Here is a 24,372-nt window from a genome sequence, read left to right as displayed (position 1 = left end):
AGTGTATCTGTAGGCTTATCTGTGGAAGTCTACATGTAGAATTCCCTATCGTAATGACTCTTCAGATTATTCTTTCTGTCTAAACACTTTAAATATATACTATTGAAGCCTCATAGCTTGCTGGCAAACTATGTGTGTTGCTAGATTAAATTCCCCAACTTTTTTTTTTTTTTTTCTTTCTAAGCAAGTCAGCCATCCACCACCCCTGTGAATACAAAGAAAATATTAAAATGGCCAGATGATAAGAAGCATAGTCAAAGACTTCTTTAAAGCTCCCTCAATCTTTTTATCTAGGCAGTTCCTAGGTGTCTCATGGCCCTCTAGTGGAAGGGATGCTCAGCTGGACCCCAAGACAACTTCAGGATTTACTTGGGAGATCAACTCCCAGAGGGGATTGCTTGTCCACAGGTAATCTTTACAGTCTGGATATATAAGGTGATATTAAAACAACAGCATCTCTGGCGTTTTCCAGATATTAGCAATTCAAGGTGCTATTAAATTTGTGGTGAAGCAGGCACCATAGTTTATTTCAGGCATTTCTGTTGAGGGTGGAGTTAACTTAATCTGTTTCTTAAACATCTGGCTAAATAACTCTGAAGCCAAGTTAAGTCAAAAGATTATTCTTTTTTAACTGACTTTGCTAGTTAAACGCTCGCACAGAAGGAGAGCAAGATCCTATTAAGTAGCAAAAAACTTCACCTCATAATGTGTAGTCTGTGCTATTTACTCTCCTTTTAGAGATTTGGAGCAAGATTTCAAAGGCAAAAATGACAGTTAAGTACTTGATTCCCATTTTCTTTCTATGGGATATAGATAGCTAACTGTACTTTTTAATCTTTGAAATCTCTTCTGTCTATAGTAATTATTGCCCTTTCTGGGTAATGTCAGTTTCTGGTACCTGTCTCACTTTTTTTTTAGGAGGGGGCCGAGCGATGGAGGATTCAGCCATTTTTCAAGCCTCCATGAATGGTTTGTTTAGGAGGGGAGTTAACTCCAGTAGAAGAGAGGAGGAGTCAAAAGCAAAACTGAAGCTGGAGGTACCTGCAGTTGGTTGTCTCTTGCCTCCTCTATAATTTTAGACCCAGTCAATAACTTCTATTTAGCTCTCTTCCTAAATGTTTAAAAAGCAATAAAATCAAATCAGTTTAGTAGGCACCTTTGGCCCCTGTATCTCTCTCTGTGTCTCTCTTTTGCTTTGTCTGTCAGTTCTCTCTGAAAGTAGGGAAAGAGAAAGCATGGACCCTTGCTGGCTTAGCACCCAAAGTACGTGAAGCACAAGCTAAGCATAAAAGCTCAGAGGTTTGGAATAAGTTGGACATGAGCAATCAGTTTATTCTTTCCCGTTTTCTTCCTAGGACTTCAGTAACTGAGATGAATATAAGAATATTAAGCTTGTGGAAAAAATTCCTTATAGAAACATTCCATGACACTAGTAACTTCACTCTGCCAAAAAGGCAGAGAATTAACTGAGAAGTCAGGCTTTAGACTGGGAGAGTTTCCATGATCCAGTGGGTCACGAGTTCTTATTCTTTGCTTGATTTCTGCTGCCTGTCAATAGCTGAGGGGGAAGCACAGTCTTTTGTTTACAGACTAGTAGACTGTGTGTAGAACAGTGAAACGTAGATGTGTTATGCCAAAGGCAACAATATTGCTATGTCAGGACATATATATTATCAGGATCACACATTTAATATTCTACTTGTCCACGCATGTATAGTTATGAGAGAGTGAAAAAGACCAAAAGGAATGAACGATGTTTGGTGTCAAGTAAGCTGCAGAGCAAAAAGTATGCCAAAATGTATCTTAAACTGATTTAAAATATATTATTTTTACCTGCCAATCTTCTGTTTCAAAAGCGCTCTGAATGCGTTTTGTTTTTAAATTGGATGTTTCCCACTTTTGTACTCCTGGCAGGGAGAATCACCACTTGATCTAGCAAAACAGAGAAAAAACGTTTGGATGATCAATCACCTACAAGAAGCAAGACAGGCAAAGGGATATGACAGTCCATCTTTTCTGAGAAAACTAAAAGCTGATAAGGTAAGGAGTAGTATAACACTTAAGTAAATCAATATTACTGCTGGTGGTGGTTTGGGGGGGTGGGTGTGTCTGTTTAAGGTAACCAGTTCAGTACTGTGGTTTCCCCACGTTTCAGTTTTAGGAAAGATCTTTTTGTTATGACGAAAGTAATTGCAAAAGAAAAAAAAACCAAACCAGCTTTATTCAAGGCAGGAGGAAAGAAAACCCTAAGCCTCCACACAGTTACCTTTATTTTTTGAGCTAACTGAATGTTAGGAAAGTACCCAGTGGTCTGGTATTGTTGGAGATAGCCAAGACTTTCACAAAGCTGACTCTCAAACATCTAAGGAAAGAAGCATTTTAGATATCCTGAACTCTGATCTCCTCTCTAATTGTGTAGTGTTTTGTGTTGAATGAAAGAAGCAGTCAGTCTTGGCAGTAGAATGTAATATATGAATCTCTAATGTGGAGGCCTTTTTCTTCTCAGGTTATGATTTAATACTGCAGATAGGAGGAGGCAAGAAATGAGAGTAGAAAGGGTAACATATTGCTCTAGCCTGAAGAACTGTCTACCTGCCTATAGTTTGATAACTTATATAGAGTTAATATTTGCTTACCAAGCAGAGTGTTGTGATAGATATTAAGTATTGCTATCACTGATTTGTTACAACTTCTTGATGTAAAGATACATTGCATCTCGATGTAGCAGTGGCTACAGCCTGTGCTTTAATCCTGTGGTAATATAATAATGCAGTGATTATTGACTTTAAGTGATTTGTGCATTGCATTGTGTGTACATGTGCATAGTGCCTGTGCTTTGAGTATCTAGAAGGAGTTCAGTGCCTTCATCAGGAATCATACCCACATAGTATAAGATAAAAAAGGTCCTATCTTTCTTCATAGGTGCTTCAGTATGACTTTTCCTATTACTTATGTAACTGCAGTCTGTAAAGTTCACTGAGATTACCATGTACTGTGTAGTAGTTTATACACTTCGACATATTCTTAAAAAAAGAGCTACTGTTGCCTTTATCCTGGATTAACAGCAAAGTCTCTAGAAGACAGTTCTTCTAAAATAAGCAAATAAATAACTGATTTGTTATAAAATTTTAGGAAGATTTTTTTCTTGCACTTTCATTGGAGATATGTAAATATAGGAAATGAGAAAAAATTTTGAAGATTCCTCCCCCTATGTCGAGCTTCCTGAAAATTTATTTAAGTTTTTGTGACTGTCCTATTTATTACAGAATATTGTTATCCAATCTGTTCCTGAAAATAGGATTACTTACTGATATTTGTTTCTATATAGGAATTCCGTCAGAAGGTGATGCTGGGAACTCCTTTCCTGGTTATTTGGCTGGTTGGGTTTATAGCAGACCTAGACATTGATTCTTGGCTCATTAAAGGGCTGATGTATGGTGGCGTTTGGGCTATGGTGCAGTTTCTTTCAAAGTAAGTGTTTTACCAGGACACTGTCTGTTTAGTGTGCACACAAGAAATGCTTTGCTAGCATCTTTATTGGATAAATAATCTTAAACTTCTATTTTTTGTATGATTTTTTGACATGCAACATTAATTCTCTGTCGGAATTTTTTTGTTACTGTTTTTGGGGAAGATTCTGTGCGACATTAGCTCTTGTAGTGCTCTGTTGTCTTGCAAATAGCCATGGAATTACCTTGGGTGAATACCACTGAGCCAATAGAAGCTAATAGCAGAACAGAAATTCAGTCATTATCCAGAGGAGGGTGCTGAATGTCTGTCTACAAAGAGTTATCTGCATGAATTTTGCAGAAAGAAGTCAAGGGGAAAGTTACTAGAAAGGAATAGAAAAAAAGATACATGCAAGTGTGCTATTAAAACCTATTTTTTTTAGAATTTAAATACACAAAGGCATCTAAAGAGATTTATAGAGAGAAATGAAGTCAGAGTCAGATTTTGTAGCTTCTGTTGTTGTGGAAAGGGGTGACTAAAGAAAAAGGCTGCTTTCTAATAATGTTTTTAATTTGTTACCTGATCATAAAGAATTTTAGTTTTTTGTGATTAAATATCTGTAAATGCACCTACGTATACACATGCACACACATACACATGCAGGCATGCTCCAACTGATTTTCAAGATCTGTAGACTACTTCATCTATCCTTTGCTTTTTGCTGTCATGTGTGGCAGGTATAGAAGAACTTATTGTATTATCATACTTACGAGCTTTCTGCTTTTCTGGCATTGAATGTCATGTTTATTAGAACCACTTGCTTCTTCTTCCTTTCTGTTTAAAGAGGAAAAGAAAATATATCTGCTCCTTAACCAAGTTCCTAGAATTTTAGTGAACTTAGTACACTGGGAGGAAGGTGCGGGTCATCAGACTTTTGTCTCTGCGGGATCTTGGAGATGATCTGTTCAGTCTTTTTGTCATCTCTGAGGCTGTGCAATTTGCTGACCTCCTCCCACAAAGAATTTATTTGGCAGTGCAAATCCTCAACCATACCTCCTGCAGGAAACAAGAACAAGATTTCTTCAAGTTTCTCAAGATCTATGTTTTGTCAAGTTTTATATTTTTGACCTAACTGACGCGTATTCAGGATTAACGTTCTTACTTTCTCTTGTCCTTTGCTTAATGTTTAGTATAAATACTCTTTGAAATTTTTTTCACAAAGCCCAGGTTTGAATGAAACTTTTGCTATTATTCTAGTAGTATTTCCTTTCCCTGTTGAATTTTAGCTGATCTGCTTAGCTGTGTTTTCCTCCCTATTCCTTTCAAACACACAAAAAATGCACAGAAATCACTGAAAAAAACATTACTGCTGAGTAACTACTGTGAGTCCAAATTTATATTCACTTATTATTCACCGTCTTAGCTCATCTTCCTTGTAGGATTTTCTCAAAAGACCTAAGAAACTACCATTAGAGAAGAGACAGTTACTGCAAGGGAGTAAAGGAGTGAAATGGAAACTACCAGGTGCACACATTTGTCTGTGGCAGCCCTGAGAGCACCACCAGGACAAAAAGCAAAATGCATCAATGTAAGGATGTTTAGGCAGATGATGGAAGAAGTTTTATTTCAAGGAATTTAGTAGTTTAGAGTGTGACTTTTGATATGCTTAGCAATTTTTTCTTGAATATGGAGTGACCTAGTCACTTACCTATTTTGTCTCAACTATATTCGACTTTATTCAGAATAGACTTTAAAGAGCAAGAGGTGAAAATAATTCTGATGGCTTAGGTTTTTTTTTTTTTTTTTAATTAAAGTAGCAGCATTTTATCTTAGAACTTTGCAAATCTAATGGTATGGGAAATGAATTAATCTGGGATTTTTCCGACTTTCTATTGGCAGCTGTAACAGAAGCAAAATATTCAAGAATCTAAAATATTTCAAGTATGTAGGCTGATAACACCAAGGTCTCTTAAGCTTTTTCTTAGTGAAGTAATTTTAACGTGTAATTTTCATTGTATGGGTTTCCAAAATACCTTTAGCACTGAAATCTCATAAGTAAATGTAGCTTGCAACCACTATCCATGTAGGCTAGGAATCTCACAGGTTTCTAACTGCTTTCACAGCATAGTTTTAGTGTGAGTATTTACTCATTCTACCTTTCTTGTCTAGTTCTTGACATTGACTTCAAAAGTAAATGTATAAATTTTTAATTAAATAACTTTCAGTCATGACCCTTCATCTGGACAGGTTGAAAACAGGAATTTCTCATGAACTTTGAAGGTAAAAGTGAGGAAAATGTTTTTATGCGTATTTTGCAGTATCCCATGTAGTGCATATTTTAACGGGAAGTGTTTTTCAGAAGCAGTAGTTCAGGATTTACATTTTATAAGTTGAAACTTATCATGTGACATTGCTCCTACTTTACAGGTCATTCTTTGATCACTCCATGCACAGTGCACTGCCTCTTGGAATATACTTGGCAACAAAATTCTGGATGTACGTGACGTGGTTCTTCTGGTTTTGGAATGATATCCTTTTTTGTGTACAGTAATAAATAATATTTTTTCATGTTAGTAGTATGAGGTAATGCCTGGATATGTCCTACATATAAGAGTAAGTAAACTGATTAAAATTTTGCAATGGTTATCTCCATTAAACATTGCTTTCTATATTGATGGTAATTATTTTATCACTTTAAAAATGTGCACGCTATTGCTTTGCTTCAGGAAGTGAAAGATTTTTCTCAAAATTGGCTTACAGTAGCCTGCAAAGTTTCCTGTGCTTTACCCATTTCTTAAGTGGGGGAAATGTAAGCAACTCTGTAAAATACGTTCTGGCTGTGAGGTGACAAGGTATAATTGATTGCATTTTTAGACACTGCTTTTCTGAAAAGCAGTAGATAATTTCATGGTATATATCAATTCCAGTGGAATTAGCTTTATAGTTAGTTCTTCCTAAAGATTTTGCAAATTTGATTTCATAAGTACTTTAGATCTATCTGTTAATTGTGTTTTCAGTCTTTCAAGATTTATGTATTAACAACACTAGATTACAGAGATTCAGCATATGCCCATCTTTTCATGTTTTTGACTGTCTGCCCAGATACGAACTTTTTGTACTCACAGGGGTAGAAATTGATTCAGAGTTCACTGAAGAATGTCAGTTACCCACCTTAAGGAAATAGATTCAACTTTTTAAACAACTTTCTTGGGTATTGCAATTACATTAAGCAAGAAAACAAAATAGAGGTTTAATGTTTTATTAAATGTTTAATACAGTTCTTACAGTTGTAAATAGTTGAAGTGAACTTAATATTTATGATGGATGTTGGCTTGACTTTTCTAGAAACTGGTTTTCTTTTCATCCTCAAAGGCACTACCATGAAATAGGATAGTAGCAGTGCAACCCTTTTATCATCTTGTTAATATGGTCTCCAACCTTAGCTAAATGAGCCTCACATTTTTGGGTTGAGAACAGAGAGGAGACCTTGCTTCCATGCTGACAGTGTTTGCAAAGGTGCTGCTGTGAATAATAGCAGTCCCATGTGACTGGAGATGACTGCCGTTTCGTGTTTAAAAAACTAAAAATGAAAATCTGGTAGCTGTTAAGTAAAAAAATAGATTTCTATCGATATTAGAATGAGTATGTCTTGAAATGCTGGTCGTACTACTAGTCTCTCTGTCTGGCCTGATTTTCTATGTTTTTACTCAATTAAATTTGCTAGTAACTGCAGAATGAGCAAAACGAGTACAAAATGACTATGAAAAACATTTTAAAAAGCAGTAGTTAAAAACGGAGGTATACTTTTCCAGTTTTTATTGAATGGAGTAGAACTGTCTAAATATGTCATGGCTCTAGACTGAAGTCGCTTTTCGGTTCTTTTTGTTAAGAAAACCTGACTCTTGGCCAATAATAGAATACAAGTTTCTGAGGCAGTTATAACAGCACCACCATCTCATTTCTGAATCTCAGCTCTCCATACCTTGTAGGTTTTCTTTAGAAACTCATGTTTGCTAATGCTACTACATGTTTTGGGTTGCAAATGTTGAGCTACTGTGAAATGCTTTCTTGTGCTAACATAACATCAGCTTGAACCAAATCTAAGAATGTGTGCAACTTTAAATCAAAGTCTTTGTCCACCTTAAAATGGCTGCACAGCCAACACAACTTGATGATGGCCTCTATCTTGATGTAGAAAGCTGTCCCTTAAGGCTGGCAAATTGTGAGATTTTTATCCTGAGACACTTATTTTCTTCATATTTGTACCAACTTGGTTAGATTTTTATTTCTGTTAGCCGTTTGGATTAATGTAACTTGAAGATTGGGGTTTTTTTGTCACAGAATAATGTTCATTGTCCACTAGAAGTAGTAACCATCGATAATTAATTACCCTAATAAAGTCTGACTTCAGAATGTCAATAAAATACTGTACTGCTTCTGTAATTTAAGGTAGGTGCCTCAAAACCTTTGCAACAGTCTTTTTGTACGCAGAATTAGTAGTCTAAAAACTTCAGTTACTAATTGCTTTCATTAGAGCTGACACAATTCTCTGACAAGCAGTTTTAGAGACTTAGTGCTTGAGGCCATCATCCTTTAATTGGTGATTTTTAATTGGAAGTCTTTGTAATAAGGTTCCAAATTCATTCTTCTTCTTCTGGAAAATTGCCCTCTCGCTTTATTGGAAAAAACGAAATTGCATGCCTGCTCTATTTTTATAGCATGAGGCACAGCATTGTGGTTGGAGAAAGGATTCTTGTATTTTTACAGCTTTATATGATTACTTACAGCAGACCGGCGTACTACTTTATGCTCTCTAATGTTCAAGTGATAAAACCTGTCCTGGTAGTTTTCACAAATTCTGACCATCTTTTGGTCAGGAAAAAAGTTTCTAACCTTAAACAGCTATCACGAATTGCCTTACTGGAACTTTATATTATAAATAATATAAAGATCTTAATTGCTGCAAGTGTTACTTTAATATTCAGGTGTTTGGTAAAAAATTTTTTTTCCGGTAGGTATGTTGAAGGTGTCTGGAAGATCATCTGGTCTTTTGGGTTTAATCCTAATGAGACAGATAAGGGCAGTCGAAACTATCATAAAGAACAAACAAACCCAAAGATCAGCAGTGCGTTTTCTTGAATTTCAGGGCGGTCACATGAAAAATACGTCTGTAAATTCTAAGTCTTAATGACATGTCTTCTAAAAGACTGATCTGGAAAGTAAATTCAAACAGTTTGGATGAATCTAGTGTACTGAATTTTTGTAAACATTTCCATTCTATTGGATTTTTCTCAGCAGCTTCCGAGTCTGGTATATTTGTTAAAACAGAAATCCTATTCTTGCTGGGAATGAGGAAGTTCTGATCTGTGTGTTTATGGGTACATGAGTCTGTGGTCCTATGCTTCCCTGCCACTGTTTTGCTGCTTCCCGTTAACTGTATTTTGCCCATAACAGGGGATAGTCATGTCTTGCTCTGTTAGTGTATTCTAATCTTCTGATGTTTGCAGAGTGTAGGGAGGAAATACCGTCAAAAATCCTACACACTAAATCACTATATTTTAATTTAGTTTTATTTTTAAAGGAAAAAAAAAAAGAGTTTAAAAGTACACTTTTAATAACGTGAGACTAGAATTTCACATTTCATTCTTTTTCATTAGCATTTATAGGTAGAACGTTCTCTTGTGTCCTGTAAAAGTTTGGGGCACATGTACTGAGTTCATATCTCAGTTGTTCACGCAATCTTTTCAGTTCCAGCTGAACAAATAGTGCCTGTTATGTCAGAAGGTTCTTGTACTGCTCTGTTTTTCTAAGATGTCAGGGTTTGCTGTAACCCAAAATATTCACAGTATTTGTTTTTGGTTCTACCACTTCTGTGTGGTGCAAATGGGAGTGTGCAGTTTTCATTAATTAAGCTTTTTTGGTGTAGCATACTAGATGATATAAGCCAGTTTATAATTTTTAAAATAATTTATCATTGACTAATACTGTATTGATTGTCTTATTTCAGATATACTTCATGTATTGATGGGTTTTAGGTGAAAGAAAACAAACACTGCACACTTTTTCAATTAGGGATCATTTTAAAAACTGAGTGTAAGAGAATTCATGGTAATTTTCATGCTTTCACAAAGATGTTACAATAGCATAGTGTTTTAAAAACTGTAACAAGCCAATTGGTACAGTTAAGCAGTTAAAAACAAAACAAAAACCCCATTCATATTACCAAAATTAGCTTCAGAAAAACAGCAAAAAGCCTTGCATGCGGAAAGAAGGAAGCCAGCAGCCACGTTTCTAGAGGAACCAAAGACCCAAAAAATCCTAACCCCAGGCCCAGCTATCCAGAGCTTCTGTTCCCATGTCTAAATATTTTTTCTAAATAAAAAAAAAAAAAAAAAAAAAAAAAGAATCTGGAGTAGGGGAGATGGCCATGAATGAATTTTTTTTGCAAGCTAAGGGATTTTTTTATGTTCGATAGAAGATGGAGGTAGAGAGCTTTTGCAGAGCTTCAGTTGGTTAAAAATTGATTTTGTCTAATAAATGCCTAGTCAAATGAGGCTTCTTGTATAGCTGTCTGCTGTTATCTACCTGGACTCTTGGATCCAGGTGCACAGCTGTTATGAATTGGCACGTTCATTAGCATCTGTTGATTTGTGACAGATTACACTGGCTGCAGATTTTTCTCTTTAGGAGCAAAGGACTTTATTACTGGGTTTGTAGTTAGTGGAAGGGAACATCTTGGTATATAATGTGCATTTTGGCTTGGTTTCAGACTCGTGTGACATGTAGCTGTGATAGGAAGCTGCATGTGTTTGGGCCCTTTTAAATAGGCTGCGGTTTAGGATGAAAAATTAGCTCATCACATGTTTACCTCGCTCGTGGGTTGTGGAGTGCTTCTTGGGTTTTAATTTTCTTTTTAATGAGATGGTCTTTTTGGTTCCAAGTGGTTTCCTGGAATAATTTTCAGCCTGTTGTACTCGTTCTAATAATTAAAGGATATTGATTAGGACTAAAAGTAGGAAGAGTTTCATGGGTGTTTCTGCTTTTTCTCAGAATGAAAACTGGGGAAACCTCATAAAAGACAGCAAATTGGTGACAGGGAGAAGGTGAATGCCTGCCATGTCATGCATTTTGCAGCCCTTAATAATATGGTTATGTTTTTTTCCTTGCGTAGTGTTAAATGAGGATGTTAGGACGAAACGAGATGCGCTCTGTGGAGAACGGATTCCCTACTCTATAGCTAATGCAAACCTACAAGGGGGTCTTGCATATGGAGAGTTTTGAGAGTTGCTCAAAGTTGCTAAAATCTCTCTGGAAGTAAACTTCAGAGGGGAGTTCAACATGATTTTAGATACCTCTAGTGTGGACATCCATATCCAAGTTAGTTGTCTAAGCTCTCTTCATAGCTAGTGGAGGAAAATAGCCACTTGTGGGGCACTGCTTCTCTGACTTAATTTAAATATCTTGATACTGAAGGTAGACTGGATGTAGCTTTTTCCTTTCTGTTGCGCATGAAGGCATACTGAGTGATTTAAGGCAGGTGAGAAGAATCCCACAGTGGGAGTTGTTTATCTGCATCAGATGCCAGAAATACCCTGGAGAAGACAATTCTAACTTTGCTTTCTCCTTCAAAGTCTGGTTGGTTTTCATCCCTTCTCCCCAGTTTTGCTTAAAGCTTATGAGAAATGGTTTTTTGAAGATACTAAGGAAAAATGCTGCTGGCCTTGTCTTTCTCCACTTACATAGTTACTGCTCATCTATACTTTACTTTCTCATGTAGTCTCCCGACATCTCGCATCCTCAGCACAGAAGCACCTCTTCTGCCACCATTTACACTGTTAGTGTTGCACTCATCTGACACCACGTGATAAAAGGAAGGGCAAAACTTAGCCTCTGTGGGGAATTTCTTATGCTCTCTCTCTATTTTATGGAGTAAAATGGGGAAAAGGTAAGTTCAGGAAAATTCTGCATACTGAATTTCAACTCGTGTACGGCTTCTTTATCACACAGGTTGTCCAAATTTGAGTCAGTAAAAAAAAATTCTAAAACTTTAAGGTTATAAAAACCCTTTTACTGGATAGAAAATAAATTGTCTTCCCCCTATCTTCTTTAACGGTCTAGACATGACGTATAGTAATTAGGAATGGGTCATATAATTTTTTTCATTTGTACCTTTATTGTTTGTAACAGATGTCTGATGAAGGTATTTTTAATGAAAAAACAGTTTTCACTGTTGTGGCAAAAACCCTGGTGATACTTTTAGTATTCTAAAGAAAATGTAATCTCTCTCTAGCTGTACAAATAAGTTGAACCAGCTTACTCTTGGCAGTAGGTAATTTTAGAAGAAAAATAGGAAGAAATTAGATTGTATAAATATTAAAGTCAGAGCTTTTCATCTGTAATGTATCAAACAGAATTGTGAGTGTTTAGTTTATAGCATAGCTGGTGGGTTTTTTCCCCCCTATTATAAACTTGCTGGAAACAGCTTGTTAGAGGAAAGATTAATTAGCCTTTAGTGAGTTAATACTAACATTCTACTGTATAAGGTACATGATTAAAATTTTAGCTTAACTTGCCAATATTTTTTTTATTAGAAATCCACAGCCAATTCTTCCCCACAACAGAAGGAAAACAAAAGTTATTCGGGATACGCTTCACATGAACTTTGTTAGCATTTCAGAAGCAAAAAGAGGCCTTACTTGTATTTATTCATATTTCAGGGTTCTTTCACATCACAAGAGCAGTGTAGAAGAATTTGAGATACTTACTGTTATTTTATAAAAATTCTGGGTTTTTTTCATTTAATATTTGCTTGTATCTATATCGTGTACATTTGTTTATCGATAGTTTATCTATTTTTTTCTTATTCTTATTTTTTCTTAATACTGATTAATACTGCTTAATGCCTTCAATAAACATCTTCTCCAATAGAGTCAAACAGAATAGAATATACTTGTAGATAAATAGTAGAATATATTTGAGCATCTATTGTAACTTCAAAATCCGATTTTTTCAAAGCAGGCAAAAAATGGTTGTTTTGTTGTTGTCTTTAAAGAATTATATACCAACTCAGTACAGATTGCCACGTAATGCTTGTTTTTAAGTCTCACATTCAGGGTTTTGTAATGCAAACACACAATATATTAAACTTTAATTACAGTAGAAGTTCTAATGACTACCGAAGTAGAGAGAAGTATTCATCCAAGTTACTCAGAATATAGTGTAGTTTGGGTGTGCAGTGATTTGTGCCTGAATAATAAGTGTCCTTTTTGCCTGGATAATGCTGCAGAGGCTTCTGCCGCCACAGCTTTGTCAAATGTGGCATCTCCTTGCAGTTATGACTGACAGCTGATGGGTGTCTTTAGTCAGGCTGGTCAAGTCTTTTGTAGGTTTATGAGAGTTAAATAATTTTCCACCTTTTGTGGAAGAGGCATGTCTGAAGTATTTGATTTTTCAACATCATTGCTAAGAAATGTTTTACTTCTGTGAAGAATTGTCATGTTGTAAGACTAGGCTTGTTATATGGCAAGTCATTCAACACAGGAAATATGTTTTAAAACTAATGGTTATTTTCTGTCTTTATATGGTAATTGATTTTATAAACACTTCCAGAGAATATTAAATCCTGTGGTTTTGTAAGTATTAGATGTATTACTGTGTTAAAAATAACTCATTGATGTAAAATATGGGTATCGCCTTATAGGACCAGGTTTCAGACAATACCTTTCTTGGAGATAAGTGGTGTTGAAACACGATTGCCATGCAACAGTGGTCATTGCAGCACAATTCCTTCTATGGATAGAAACAGTCCTTTCTGGGATCTAACAGGAATTTCAAGCCACTGAAGACATAGGCAGTCAAATGACTATCTTATAAATAGAGCTCTGAAATGTTTATTGTGAAAACAGGAAATACTTTTAAGAAGATAAATTTAATGGAATTTAATTTGTTTAAAAGGGAAAATAATTACAAAAACTGAACTATCGTTATTCATTCTTTAGAAGGGTAAGTGCTTTAGAAATGCCTCATGGAGAACAGCATTTTAAAAAATAAGTTTTCAAGTTTTTGAGCAATAGAAAGTACTGAGAACCAAGCTAGTTCTTACAGCAGTGGTGAATTTTGTTAATTCAGAAGAGAGTGACTCAAGGGCATTTGTAAAAATTAAATTTATTTACGTTTTATTTCAGAATTATCAGTGGGTATTTTCAAGAGGAAATTTGGTTTTAAACTTTAGGTTCCTTGACTTCAAACACATCTCAATTTTTTCTTTATACACCTTCCATTCCTCGCTAATAGCGTTGCACTTTTCTACAATTTTGGAAAATCCTGGAAATCTGATCCGGGAATCATCAAAGCCACGGAAGAACAAAAGAAAAAGGTAAAGCCATGAGATATGTGAAACTTGATCTTCAGCAGCCTGCAACCAGTTGGTCAGAGTAGTTTGCTGTTCAGTACATGAAATTTCAATAAATTGATGTTTAACAAAAAGTCTAAAGTGTTGAAAAGTTCTCCTTTCACTTGCCACCCAGGTTTCTTTTTTTTACATTTGGAATATATGCTTAAGTGCTTACTGGTCCAAAGTTACGTTTGGGTCATTTTGAGTAACAAAATGGCAATTTTCAAGATAAAAAAGTTTATGAAGCAGTTGGGTGAAAATGAAAACGTGAAATTTCAGAATTTTGCCATACTGAAACAAATGACCCATTATGGAATAAGCATTAGTTAATTTGACTCTAAAAAAAATTTCCAGACTTTAAAACGCCTCTAATTTTCCTTAACTTTGTGTCCAAAAATATTAGACTGACTGAGGATAAAAATAACCAAAAGCCCAAGTGGTCTGGGATGGATTTTTTTTTTTCTTTTAAATATTTTTAAATATTAGAGAAAACATGGATGATCTAATGATATCTTTCTAAGACTTTATAACACTATTGTTAGCATTTCTAATTTCTTTTTGTTGAAGTACATTGTCCTCAGCAGCCAAACTCAGCATTGAATGTTGCAAAATCATACAAGCAGCAGAAACATTTTGTTTGTTTCATTTTGGACAAGTTTCCTAGACGCTCACATCCCACCAAAAGTGAGTTTTGTGCTTCTGCTTCACACTCATTTGTGAAAACACCTCTGTGGATTGAAATCTGATGCTTGGAATTGTGGCTTTATGTGGTGATAAACATATAATAGCCTTTAAGAGATGGTGGTTTTTTTTCTCCAATAACTTATTACTGAATTGATAGTCACTGTGCAGATTTACTTTTGTAAACTCCCTTCCTGTTATTGCAAATTTGCTGAAGTAAGTTCCAGACTAAATGCTCTTCCTTCAACTGGACTAAATTAAGTAGAAGAGTCAGCAACTGTACTTTGGTTCGGATGCAACAAATTGCACAAAAATGCAATTCATTTGATCTACTTGCTTAAGTAGTTAAGTGTGGTTACAAAAACCTTGCTGAACTGGGTAGGAATTGTAAAATGCAACTTCTTCAGTCAGCTGCATATGGCTATGAATGTTTTGGATGTCTTACGTTGCAGCTAACCAAATTGTGAAATGGCCTGTTATCAGGGGCATAAACCACTGTAGGGTGCCTGTCTTACCTTTGTGCAGTGCACTGCTTTCTCATGTTTTTGTAATTTGTCTCCAAATACTTTATGCTGAGTTAGCCTTTAGCTTTGGAATAAGCAACCAAGAAAGTTCTTTTAATTCCAGATGACCAAGTTAAGTATGTTTGGAAATATGTAGTAAGCAAAAATTTCAGATGTTTATTCATCCGATATGTCATGCCCTTTCTTCTGTGTTACAAAATAAGCCAAGTCACTCTTAAAATAAGTAAATAAGTAATAAATAAACAATTCCAAATTTTCAAAATCAAATATTAATAGTTCAAAAGCACATAATACAGATCCAGCATTTACAAACCACAAAAACGTGGCTCTAACTCAAGTACTCCTGGGTCTCTATGCTGTAACCTCTAAGGAGACTTACATTTAAGTGGTTTATCTGCTCTTGTTCGGTTCTGTTCTGAGCTTTGGAGCCTTGCTGTGGGCAATACTGAACTCCGGTGCTGAGCATCACAACATGTGCATTCCTTTGTGCATCCTTCATTAGTCTGGAGTGTAGTGTATACTCCCACTGAAATTGTCCAAAATATATGAAGGTATCAAAAACTACATCAACAGCACTGAAATCATAGTGGATATGTCTTGTTGGGTTTTTTGCTTTCTATTAATCTGGTTTATTTACAAAAGTTACTCTTGTGAGGGAGGCTCTTTCATTTCACGTGCTGTAGTGGGAAATGTTGGAGCAGTGAGGAATGGCAGAGGGGGGTGTAGAGTACTGAAGTTGGCAAGATGCAAGAGGGACATGGAGAGGCTTGTGAATGGCAGTGGTTGGTTGGAGGGGGGATCTCAAGGGTTGCAGTGGTGGAGGCAAGAATACTGGGCCAGTAGCAAATGGAAGTAAAACAAGCGAGGAGAAAAAATAGTCCAACTTTCAGAGCTTAGAAGTGTTAGAAAACTGTAAAGATTGTTCCTCGTTTACCTGAGATAAGCAAGGAAAACATTAAGACACCGATTTACCCCTGGACTGTTAACTCTGGCTTTTACTGGTTACTTTGAGGAAAAGTTTCCATAATTTTTTCCTAACCAGCTATTAAGTGTACTATTTTGAAGGAAAACTTCTGCGGCTTCAGTCAAGATACCCACCTTAGTGGTCATCATCTAATTAAGGAAGTTATGTTTATATTGCTATGGTGAGAAAATAGTTGCAAGGACTATTTTATTGCTTCTGCAGTTAGAAACCACCTTGATGCATAAAATATATGTGGTTTAAAAGGGAGCAGTAGGTTAATCTATTTGCCATTAGTCTGTTCATGCTGAGTGAATTCCTTCTGGTTCAAGGAAGGCTATTCTGGCAAAAGATGTTTTCAGGATATTTTCCATATGTCACAAATGTCATTTAAGTCTCCTGCGGCACAGATTTCAGCTGCTGAATTTTAAAACTTGTTGGAAACCATTTAATAGACTACTAGGTTCCTTCTGTTCCAGCAGTGAAAAGGGTACTGAAGGAGTGTACAAAATAAAAAAAAAAATTGTCATTTAGTGTGCAGGTAGAGGCATGCTTTAACTGATACCTACTTCTGTGTATCAGTTGACCCAAAAGTACAGCATTACCTGTAAGAGGAGGGTTGGTTTGCATTATTTCTTTTCTTTCTTGAAGCTTCAACGTCTGAGGAAAGAGGTGAATATAGATTTAAAGGTTGTGATGGGATACCTCTGGAAAGAAAGTCTGGTTTTTAGACTGGCTGATCCTGCTGGCTGGTTTTATTCGTGTTCCTGTTTAGAAATTCAGCTGCATTAATTTTAGTAAGTTTAACGACAAGTTAGTCAAACTGGTGTTAATCACTGTGTGGATGTATACAATTAATATAAGCTTGCTTTTTCTCTAATTAAACCTAGATAGAGTAGGAATAAGTATAAGCTAGAATTAATTTAGAAGTAAATGTGCGTATTGGTTTAACAAAGTAGGTTTAAAATCAGTTTCAGCTGAATTTAAGTTGTTCCTGTGTGTAGAAAGTACCTGAAATGAATAGAGTTCACAGCCCTGGGTCTCAGAAGCAGCTATTACAGTGGTTGTCAGTATTTGCAAATATGCTAAATTCTAATTTCTTTTCTTTCTTTTCTCTTTTTTCTGCAGACAATAGTAGAACTTGCAGAGACAGGAAGTCTGGACCTCAGTATATTTTGCAGTACCTGCTTGGTAGTGTATTTTTTTAATCAATTGTAGCACTGATGTGTGGGGGTTTTTTTTGTTGTTGTTGTTGTTTTTGTTTTTTAATCCTAGGTCAAAATTAGATGTTCCTATACTGAACACATTTTTGGCCTTAATAATGCAATTTCAAGGGCAGGATTTATTTGTAATCTTTAATTTAAGCAGTGTTTTCAATAAATAATATATCTATACACAAAAAACCCTGCAACAGTAACAGGAAAAAAAATGATCACTGTGGAAATACCTTGCCAATGTCGAAACCCAAGTATCCAATATATCTGCCAAGATGGCTGGTTATACATCTAACAAGTTATGAAAATCACGGGTGACATTCCACCACCTCTGTAACTCATAGTAAAATTATGTGGTGCTTCTAGTAAAAGATTTTTTTTCAAAAATCAAGTGTATTTTTCAATTTGGCAGTAATCAGAGGAGGGGAGGGGAAAAAAAAAAAAAATCTCAATTTTTGTAAAGATTGCCAAGTTGCAAGCAAATACTTTCCTTGGACTAGTTAGTACTTAGTTTCACCACAGAAAATTTAAAAGGAAGTAACTGCTTGAGGAAAAAAAAAAAGTAACCACAGTAAATGTAATTCATTTCTTTTCTAGAAAGTTAACTAGTAAATATAAAATTATCGAGGTTATCAGTGTTACACTATAATGCTCTGACCTATGTAGAAAATGAATGATGTTAATAGTCCCAAAATTGAATCTGGAAAATTATGTACAGATGTGACAGCTTAAAAATTATGTGTGTGTATATATGTATATATCTCAGAACACTTAATATCAGTTCTTTTTTTATTGCCATTTTATATTTCTTTCAAGACCTTTTAAAAAAAAATTCCTAGGAGTAATTTAGCATTTTAAGTTCCACCGAGTTCCATTTGTTGAGTCATATTCCTGTCTGTAGAAAATAAGCTGGAAGAGTTTACGTTAGAGCTCAGTTATGAATGATACTGACAGACTCACGGAACTCACAAACTCATTCTGTATTTTCATTGTTAAAAAGCTGAAATGAAACTGGTTGCTATACAAAGCTCAACAGCTGAAGGGGATAGGAGAAATTTGTATGGGAAAAAGAAAATCCTTTTTATATAACAAAAATAGTGTGAAAATCATTTCAGTGAGGTGGTATAGATGTTTGTGTTACATAGATTAAGCTTAATAGCTAAGATTGCTTTAAAATTAGCATAAAGTTGGAAGTTTTCTACGGGGTTAACAATACAAAAATCAATTTACATTTAAATAGAGTTGTTTGGGTTTTTTTTCTATATAAAAATGTCAGGGTTTTTTGCAATTCTAAACAAATGTTAAAAATAACCATTACAGATACGGAAGCCAGTGAGGTCCAAACACTGTGGTGTATGCAATCGATGTATAGCGAAGTTTGATCACCACTGCCCGTGGGTGGGTAACTGTGTAGGTGAGTAATTTGCTAAATACGATGTTGTCTTAACAGATAAAGAAGGGAGAAGCTTCTGAAATCGACCCTGGGTGTTGTGCTGGGTTTTGTCTGTTCTCGTTTCACGGTGCAAGTGACTCGGCTTCTGCCAAAGTCTGAGAAAAAATGTTGTGGGCTTTTGGTAGAAGGAAAAACATTTTCAATGTAGAGCTTAATTTTGTTTCTACATGCGATTCTCTGCATTATTCTCATTTTTATTGTCTATTATGTACCCATCCTCAAAATTGTTCTGTGTCTAATTCAGTTTCCTATCTATGTATTTTTGTTAACATAAACTCTAGTAATTAAAAGTTGCAAAGCTTAACTGCTTTTTAATGTTTGCAGAAAAAGTATGTACTGATTCCACAACTATTATCCGTTATATAATATAAAAATTTTCATCTTTACCAATAATTTTCAGAAATTTAATGGGAAAGTACACGTATTCAAAATGTCTTGATCATATCAGTTAGATACAGAATGACTTCCTATTGAGGTATTCTCTTTTTGACCCCCCAGGTAGTCATTTATTCTCTCTGTGATGATAAAAGGAGCGGATATAGAACAGGAATAAAGTCTCTAAATGCTACCGTTCCCTGTTGTACCTTTTGAGAAACTTACTTGAAAGCCATTATTACACAGGGAGTACTGAAGACTTCACAGCTAGGAAATGAGTGCAGCTTGCTTCACTGATTTATTTTTTAGGACACAAGCAGAGGTAACTTTAATCTTGGGGAGGAATTAGGACCTGGATTCATTGACAGCCGACAGCCAATAAATGCTTCATTGTAGTCCTTCCAAATATATATAGTAATAGATAGTCACGGTAATTTGGTCTTATGATCAAGAGTAAAATAGTCAATGCTGGCATTTGAATTGTAAGAGAACATCTCTAAAGTCTCACTGAGATGGACTTATATCACTCCCTTCTATTTTATATTTCCTACTGATGTTGCTACCTGAGCTACTTTTGGTTTATATTTTAGATGTCTTACAATGAAGAACTAAGAAATTTTTAATTAAAACAGGCAGGAGGGGCTGGGCTCAGGTTTTGGATAGTGTTTAGTGACAGTTTGTTTTACAGGCGTGCTGAGGAGTAGTTGTTAATGGGACAGAAAGATCTGGTATTTTCATCAGTAACTTGAAAAGTATAAAAAACAGATGGGGGAGGAAAGACCTTAGTTTGTGTGTAATAAGAGAGTATGTGAGTAATGGGATTAAGTTAGGTGGAGGAAATGGTTTTTAAAAACGAATGGTGATGGAAAAGCAGAATCCTTCTTCTAGAGATTGGGATAACTGGAGGTAAAAGTAAACATTAGGATGCTTGAAAGTAGGCTGGGAAAAAAGCATTAGAAGTCACACTATGGGAACAGCCCTGAACTGGAGGGGCTGCTGGTCTAAATGACCTTATATGGCTTCTCTGGCGCTCTCAGTTTGGTACATGGCGACTCTGAGCATAGGATGACAAAACAGAATCCGTTCTTAAAACAGCATTCGTGGTATGTTTGCCAAAAAGGGAAACATGAATCACGCCTTTCTGGAAAGGTGGAATTTGGAAGTGTTTTCTGTAGTCTTCCTTTAAATGTGTTAGAAGGATAAGAATTTTACTAAAGATAGGACTGAGAAATATGGTAAGAGTGTGTATGGACGCTCTAAAATAAATCCTTTGGCGATAAAACTTGCCACATAGAGAGACAGAGAGAGAATATTTTTACCATTCTGAGGAGGTTGAAAAAAAGTGCAGACTATTTGAAAAATAAATAAATGAGCAATTGGGGCAAATTATTTTCATCATACCCACAAAATTACAGTGAGCAGTCTCTAAAGGTGATTATACCTATCTTTTTAATGGAGTATCAAAATGGCATTGTATTTTACAGTTGGTTGCTTGAAGATGAAAAATAACAGATTTTATTAAACTTGTAGGTATATTTCATTTAATTTGTAGTTACATTTCAAACACAAACTGCAGACTTGCAACAGATATCTGGTTTTCAAGTAACAGCATGAAAGGAGCTAGAGCCAAATTTTAAACTGTTATGTTACATGGGTTATCCTGACGTACTGAATTATTGTTCTGATAGCAGTGACTCAGAGGTGGGCCTTGTGTACGTGAGAAATTATTTTATGGTTTAGAATAATGATCACTTTTTTCCCCCAATAAAAATTCTTCTCCAAGGAGCTGAAAGTAGGAAAAATTGAGAAATAAACAAAGTCATGCAATATAACTCCATCAGTAAAAAATCAGTTATCTTTATTATAGGTTATTACTTATGTATAGTGTAAGCACAACCATATAAAAGAAATGAGCAACAATTCTTACAGCGTTGTTTTAACTGTGGAGGATAACTGACTGTGTTCCTGCCGGTCCAGGGAGAAACTGTAGATAATAGTGCTGTGTTTTGCCCAATCTTATTTCAGATACAGAAGAAAGGCAGTTTCTCCACTTTCTTTTTCCAAAGTCTTTTTTTAACTGTGACCAAGGTTGTACCTGTCTCATTTATAGTTTTAAATGCTACACGTAGGTTTTTACCAAATACAGATGGATTTCCTGTTAAGCAGAATTTGGTTTAGTATTGTTGAAGATGCTGCTGAAAGGAGCATCTCATCAGACGCCTCTCAGGTGAACCTCTAGGTCACAGTTTAACTTCCATTTTTCTTTGTTTAAATGTCTTTTATGAAACGTAACAGTTCTGAAATTTAGAATGCAAATGGAAGTGATACCTTAGGGACATTCCCAACACTGTTTCTCATATGCTCTTAGGTGACTGAAGGCAATGTTACAACATATTTTATGTCTGAAGGAACTTGTTTGATTTTCAAGGAAATGCCTTGTGTTTAGTCTAGCTTGTGTTGTATGTGTATTTTTCCTCATCTCTTATTTATAGTCTTTCAGTTCACTTGCTAAAAGCACTTGAATATTTTCTGCCTCCAGAGGATGCTCTTGTTTTAGCAGGCAAAACATTTGACATAATGAAGAAGTAAATGCTGTGCTCGTAGATGATGACAGCCAAATCTTTTGTAGCCCATTATCATCTCTGCGGGTTTAGTTTACAGCCTAGAGCTGTTGGAAGGTTGCAACAGTGGACATATTTTACAAACAGAAGGCTGAGTTACATCAGAATTACGATGTACTCGCATAAGAGGCATCCTTTTAGCTCTATTAATGTTAAAAATAGATCAGTCTTTTAGTAACTGAATTTTCTTGCATTTAAATTCTGTCTTAAGCAGAATGGTTTTTATCCCATTCATTATTTCAGCCAGGTTGTTAGGCTTCGTCTGTTCACTTAAATGTATTTGTTTTACAGGTTCTGGTAGATATTTTATTTGTAGTTAGCTTCATCAAGCAGGTTTAAACCTGTTGTGAGTTAGCTGATTATCAAGGGAGGTTGTAGATTTATTCATATTTCTGTTTCTTTTAAGAAAGTAACTCTGCAGTCTTGACAATTTTTTAATGGAATTTTAAAAATATTTATTGATGTGTAATTCCTGGCTGTTCAGGGCTCTGCAACAGCTGTCACCATCATTGTTCTAAATATTGTCTATCAATGATTTTATTAGCTCGTGAAAGAGGTTACAAATGAAGTGCATTTGTGTGAATTGCAGCTGTAACATGACAGAAATTGAAGAAAATAAAACATTGCTTTGTTGTCTCAGAAGTAAAAAAAAAAAAAAAAATCCTAAGTAAACCAGCTAATTTCACTGTCTTGAAGTTATATTGGCTTAATATTGGAGAGTAATGTTTCTGTATACAATAATAAGCAGTACTTCTAAGCAAGCAATGAAACTTTCTGATGTAGTGTTGTCTGTCTTCTGATAGTAATTTGATCCTTGTTCTTGTGCAACTTTAGGAGCAGGGAACCATCGCTATTTTATGGGATACCTGTTCTTCCTGCTTTTTATGATCTGCTGGATGATTTACGGATGTATCTCTTGTGAGTAAATGTGGTTTTTTGCCTTTTTTTAAATTGCATATGAATGCTTTGTTTATCTCCTGGTATGGATTTTAAACAGATTTCTGCCTTATCAGAGTTTTGGATATTTTTATTCTGCAATTGAACTGCATATTAATAATTGGCTATATTGGATATCTTAAGTTAGAAGATGATGTTTTTCTTGTCCTAGAGTTTTTTTCTTCATCACAGCCAAGTATGTCCATATGTGATGTATTCAAGGAGTTGAGAAAGGAAGAGAGAGCAAGTAAAACTATTTTGGCACATTGTCATTTTCTTATTTAATTTAATACATTCTAATGTGGGCATTATGTTGAGGTACAATAAACATATTTTAAATCTTCTCTGTGGTTTTTGACACTTTGTTTTTTCTCTAGACTGGGGTTTCCACTGTGAGACAAGTTATGCAAAGGATGGATTTTGGACCTATATTACACAGATTGCTACCTGTTCTCCGTGGATGTTTTGGATGTTTCTAAACAGTGTTTTTCACTTCATGTGGGTGGCTGTGTTACTCATGTGTCAGATGTATCAGGTATGGAAGAACACCTCATTTGTAATGCTGAGTCTTGGGAGTGACATAAGAATTTCAAATAGTTCTGTCATTTAAATTTTAATGTTCATTATGCAAGACCAAGTGTTCAGTCTCTCAGTCATGCTGGAGGAGGCAGGCATCTGGTGTCTCTCGATATTAGGCATCATTCACTTCTCATTCACTTGTGCTTTTTTTTTATTGTAAGAGGTTAAAATACCTACCTCCTGCTTTCCATTCGCAGAATAAAGAAAAGGCAAAACAGATGAGAGAAAGGCAATAAAGACTAATAGAGGATAAGATCTGTGGGTCGAACTTGGAATAATGCAGTATGTCATTAGCAGAATGAGGGTGGTAACTTCAAAGAGGATGCAATAATTTCTTACACTGCTTCAGTGTGATTTGTGATCACATTACTATACTGTAATCTGACCAAACACAAGTTTTTCTTTATCCTTTTTAAGGAAAGACAAGTCATAATGAAAGTATGACTTGGAAGTCTTTCAGTATGACTTGACATTAATGAAACATGAGACTTTCTGATTTAATCTTTTCAGAGATCCTAGAAATAAAAATCATCCTCTAAGGCATTGGTAAAACTTTTCAGGAAATTTAAGTTTTGTCCTCCTTTCTCTACAATATTCATCATTTACAACATCTATCAATTTCAAAATCTTGTATGTGAGCCATTCAGTCTTTCAGAGGTCTTTCCTGCCCAAGACAAATGAGCAGAGGAACTACATGTATTTCAGATGGTTTTCAAAGCAGTCTAACCCACTGGACTTAGAATCATGGAATAGAAAGGTTGGAAAGGACCTCTGAGATCATCGAGTCCAACCTGTTGACCTAACTGCCTCGTCCACCTCTAAACCATGTCCCTAAGCACCACATCCACACGTTTTTTGAATACTTCAGGGACTGTGATTGCACCACTTCCCTGGGCAGTCCGTTCCAATGCCTAACCACTCTCTTCGTGAAGAAATTCTTCCTAATATCTAATCTAAATCTCCCCTGGCACAACTTGAGGCCATTTCCTCTCATCCTATCGCTTTTTACTTGGGAGAAGAGACCGACCCCCCAGCTCACTACAACCTCCTTTCAGGTAGTTGCAGAGAGCAATAAGGTCTCCCCTCAGCCTCCTTGTCTCCAAACTAAACAACCCCAGCTCCCTCAGCCGCTCCTTGTAAGACTTGTGCTCTAGACCCTTCACCAGCTTCGTTGCCCTTCTCTGG

General features: G+C 35.6%; 1 protein-coding gene across 1 annotated transcript in view; it reads left to right on the top strand.

Moving 5' to 3' along the window:
• The window catches only part of ZDHHC17 (zDHHC palmitoyltransferase 17), a 77,368-nt gene that overhangs the window by 46,233 nt on the left and 6,763 nt on the right, over positions 1-24,372 (top strand). The window contains exons 8-15 of the mRNA XM_082311291.1: positions 1,915-2,040; positions 3,329-3,471; positions 5,878-5,980; positions 13,703-13,825; positions 17,138-17,200; positions 18,544-18,637; positions 22,507-22,590; positions 22,986-23,143. Of these exons, the coding sequence (XP_082167417.1) occupies positions 1,915-2,040; positions 3,329-3,471; positions 5,878-5,980; positions 13,703-13,825; positions 17,138-17,200; positions 18,544-18,637; positions 22,507-22,590; positions 22,986-23,143 (894 nt within the window). The remainder of the gene's footprint in view (positions 1-1,914; positions 2,041-3,328; positions 3,472-5,877; positions 5,981-13,702; positions 13,826-17,137; positions 17,201-18,543; positions 18,638-22,506; positions 22,591-22,985; positions 23,144-24,372) is intronic.

This window comes from Platalea leucorodia (genome assembly GCF_965183815.1).
Source record: "Platalea leucorodia genome assembly, chromosome: 4".
Taxonomy (NCBI): domain Eukaryota; kingdom Metazoa; phylum Chordata; class Aves; order Pelecaniformes; family Threskiornithidae; genus Platalea; species Platalea leucorodia.
Note: the sequence above shows the minus strand (reverse complement) of the source record. Positions and strands in the feature narration are given on the sequence as shown.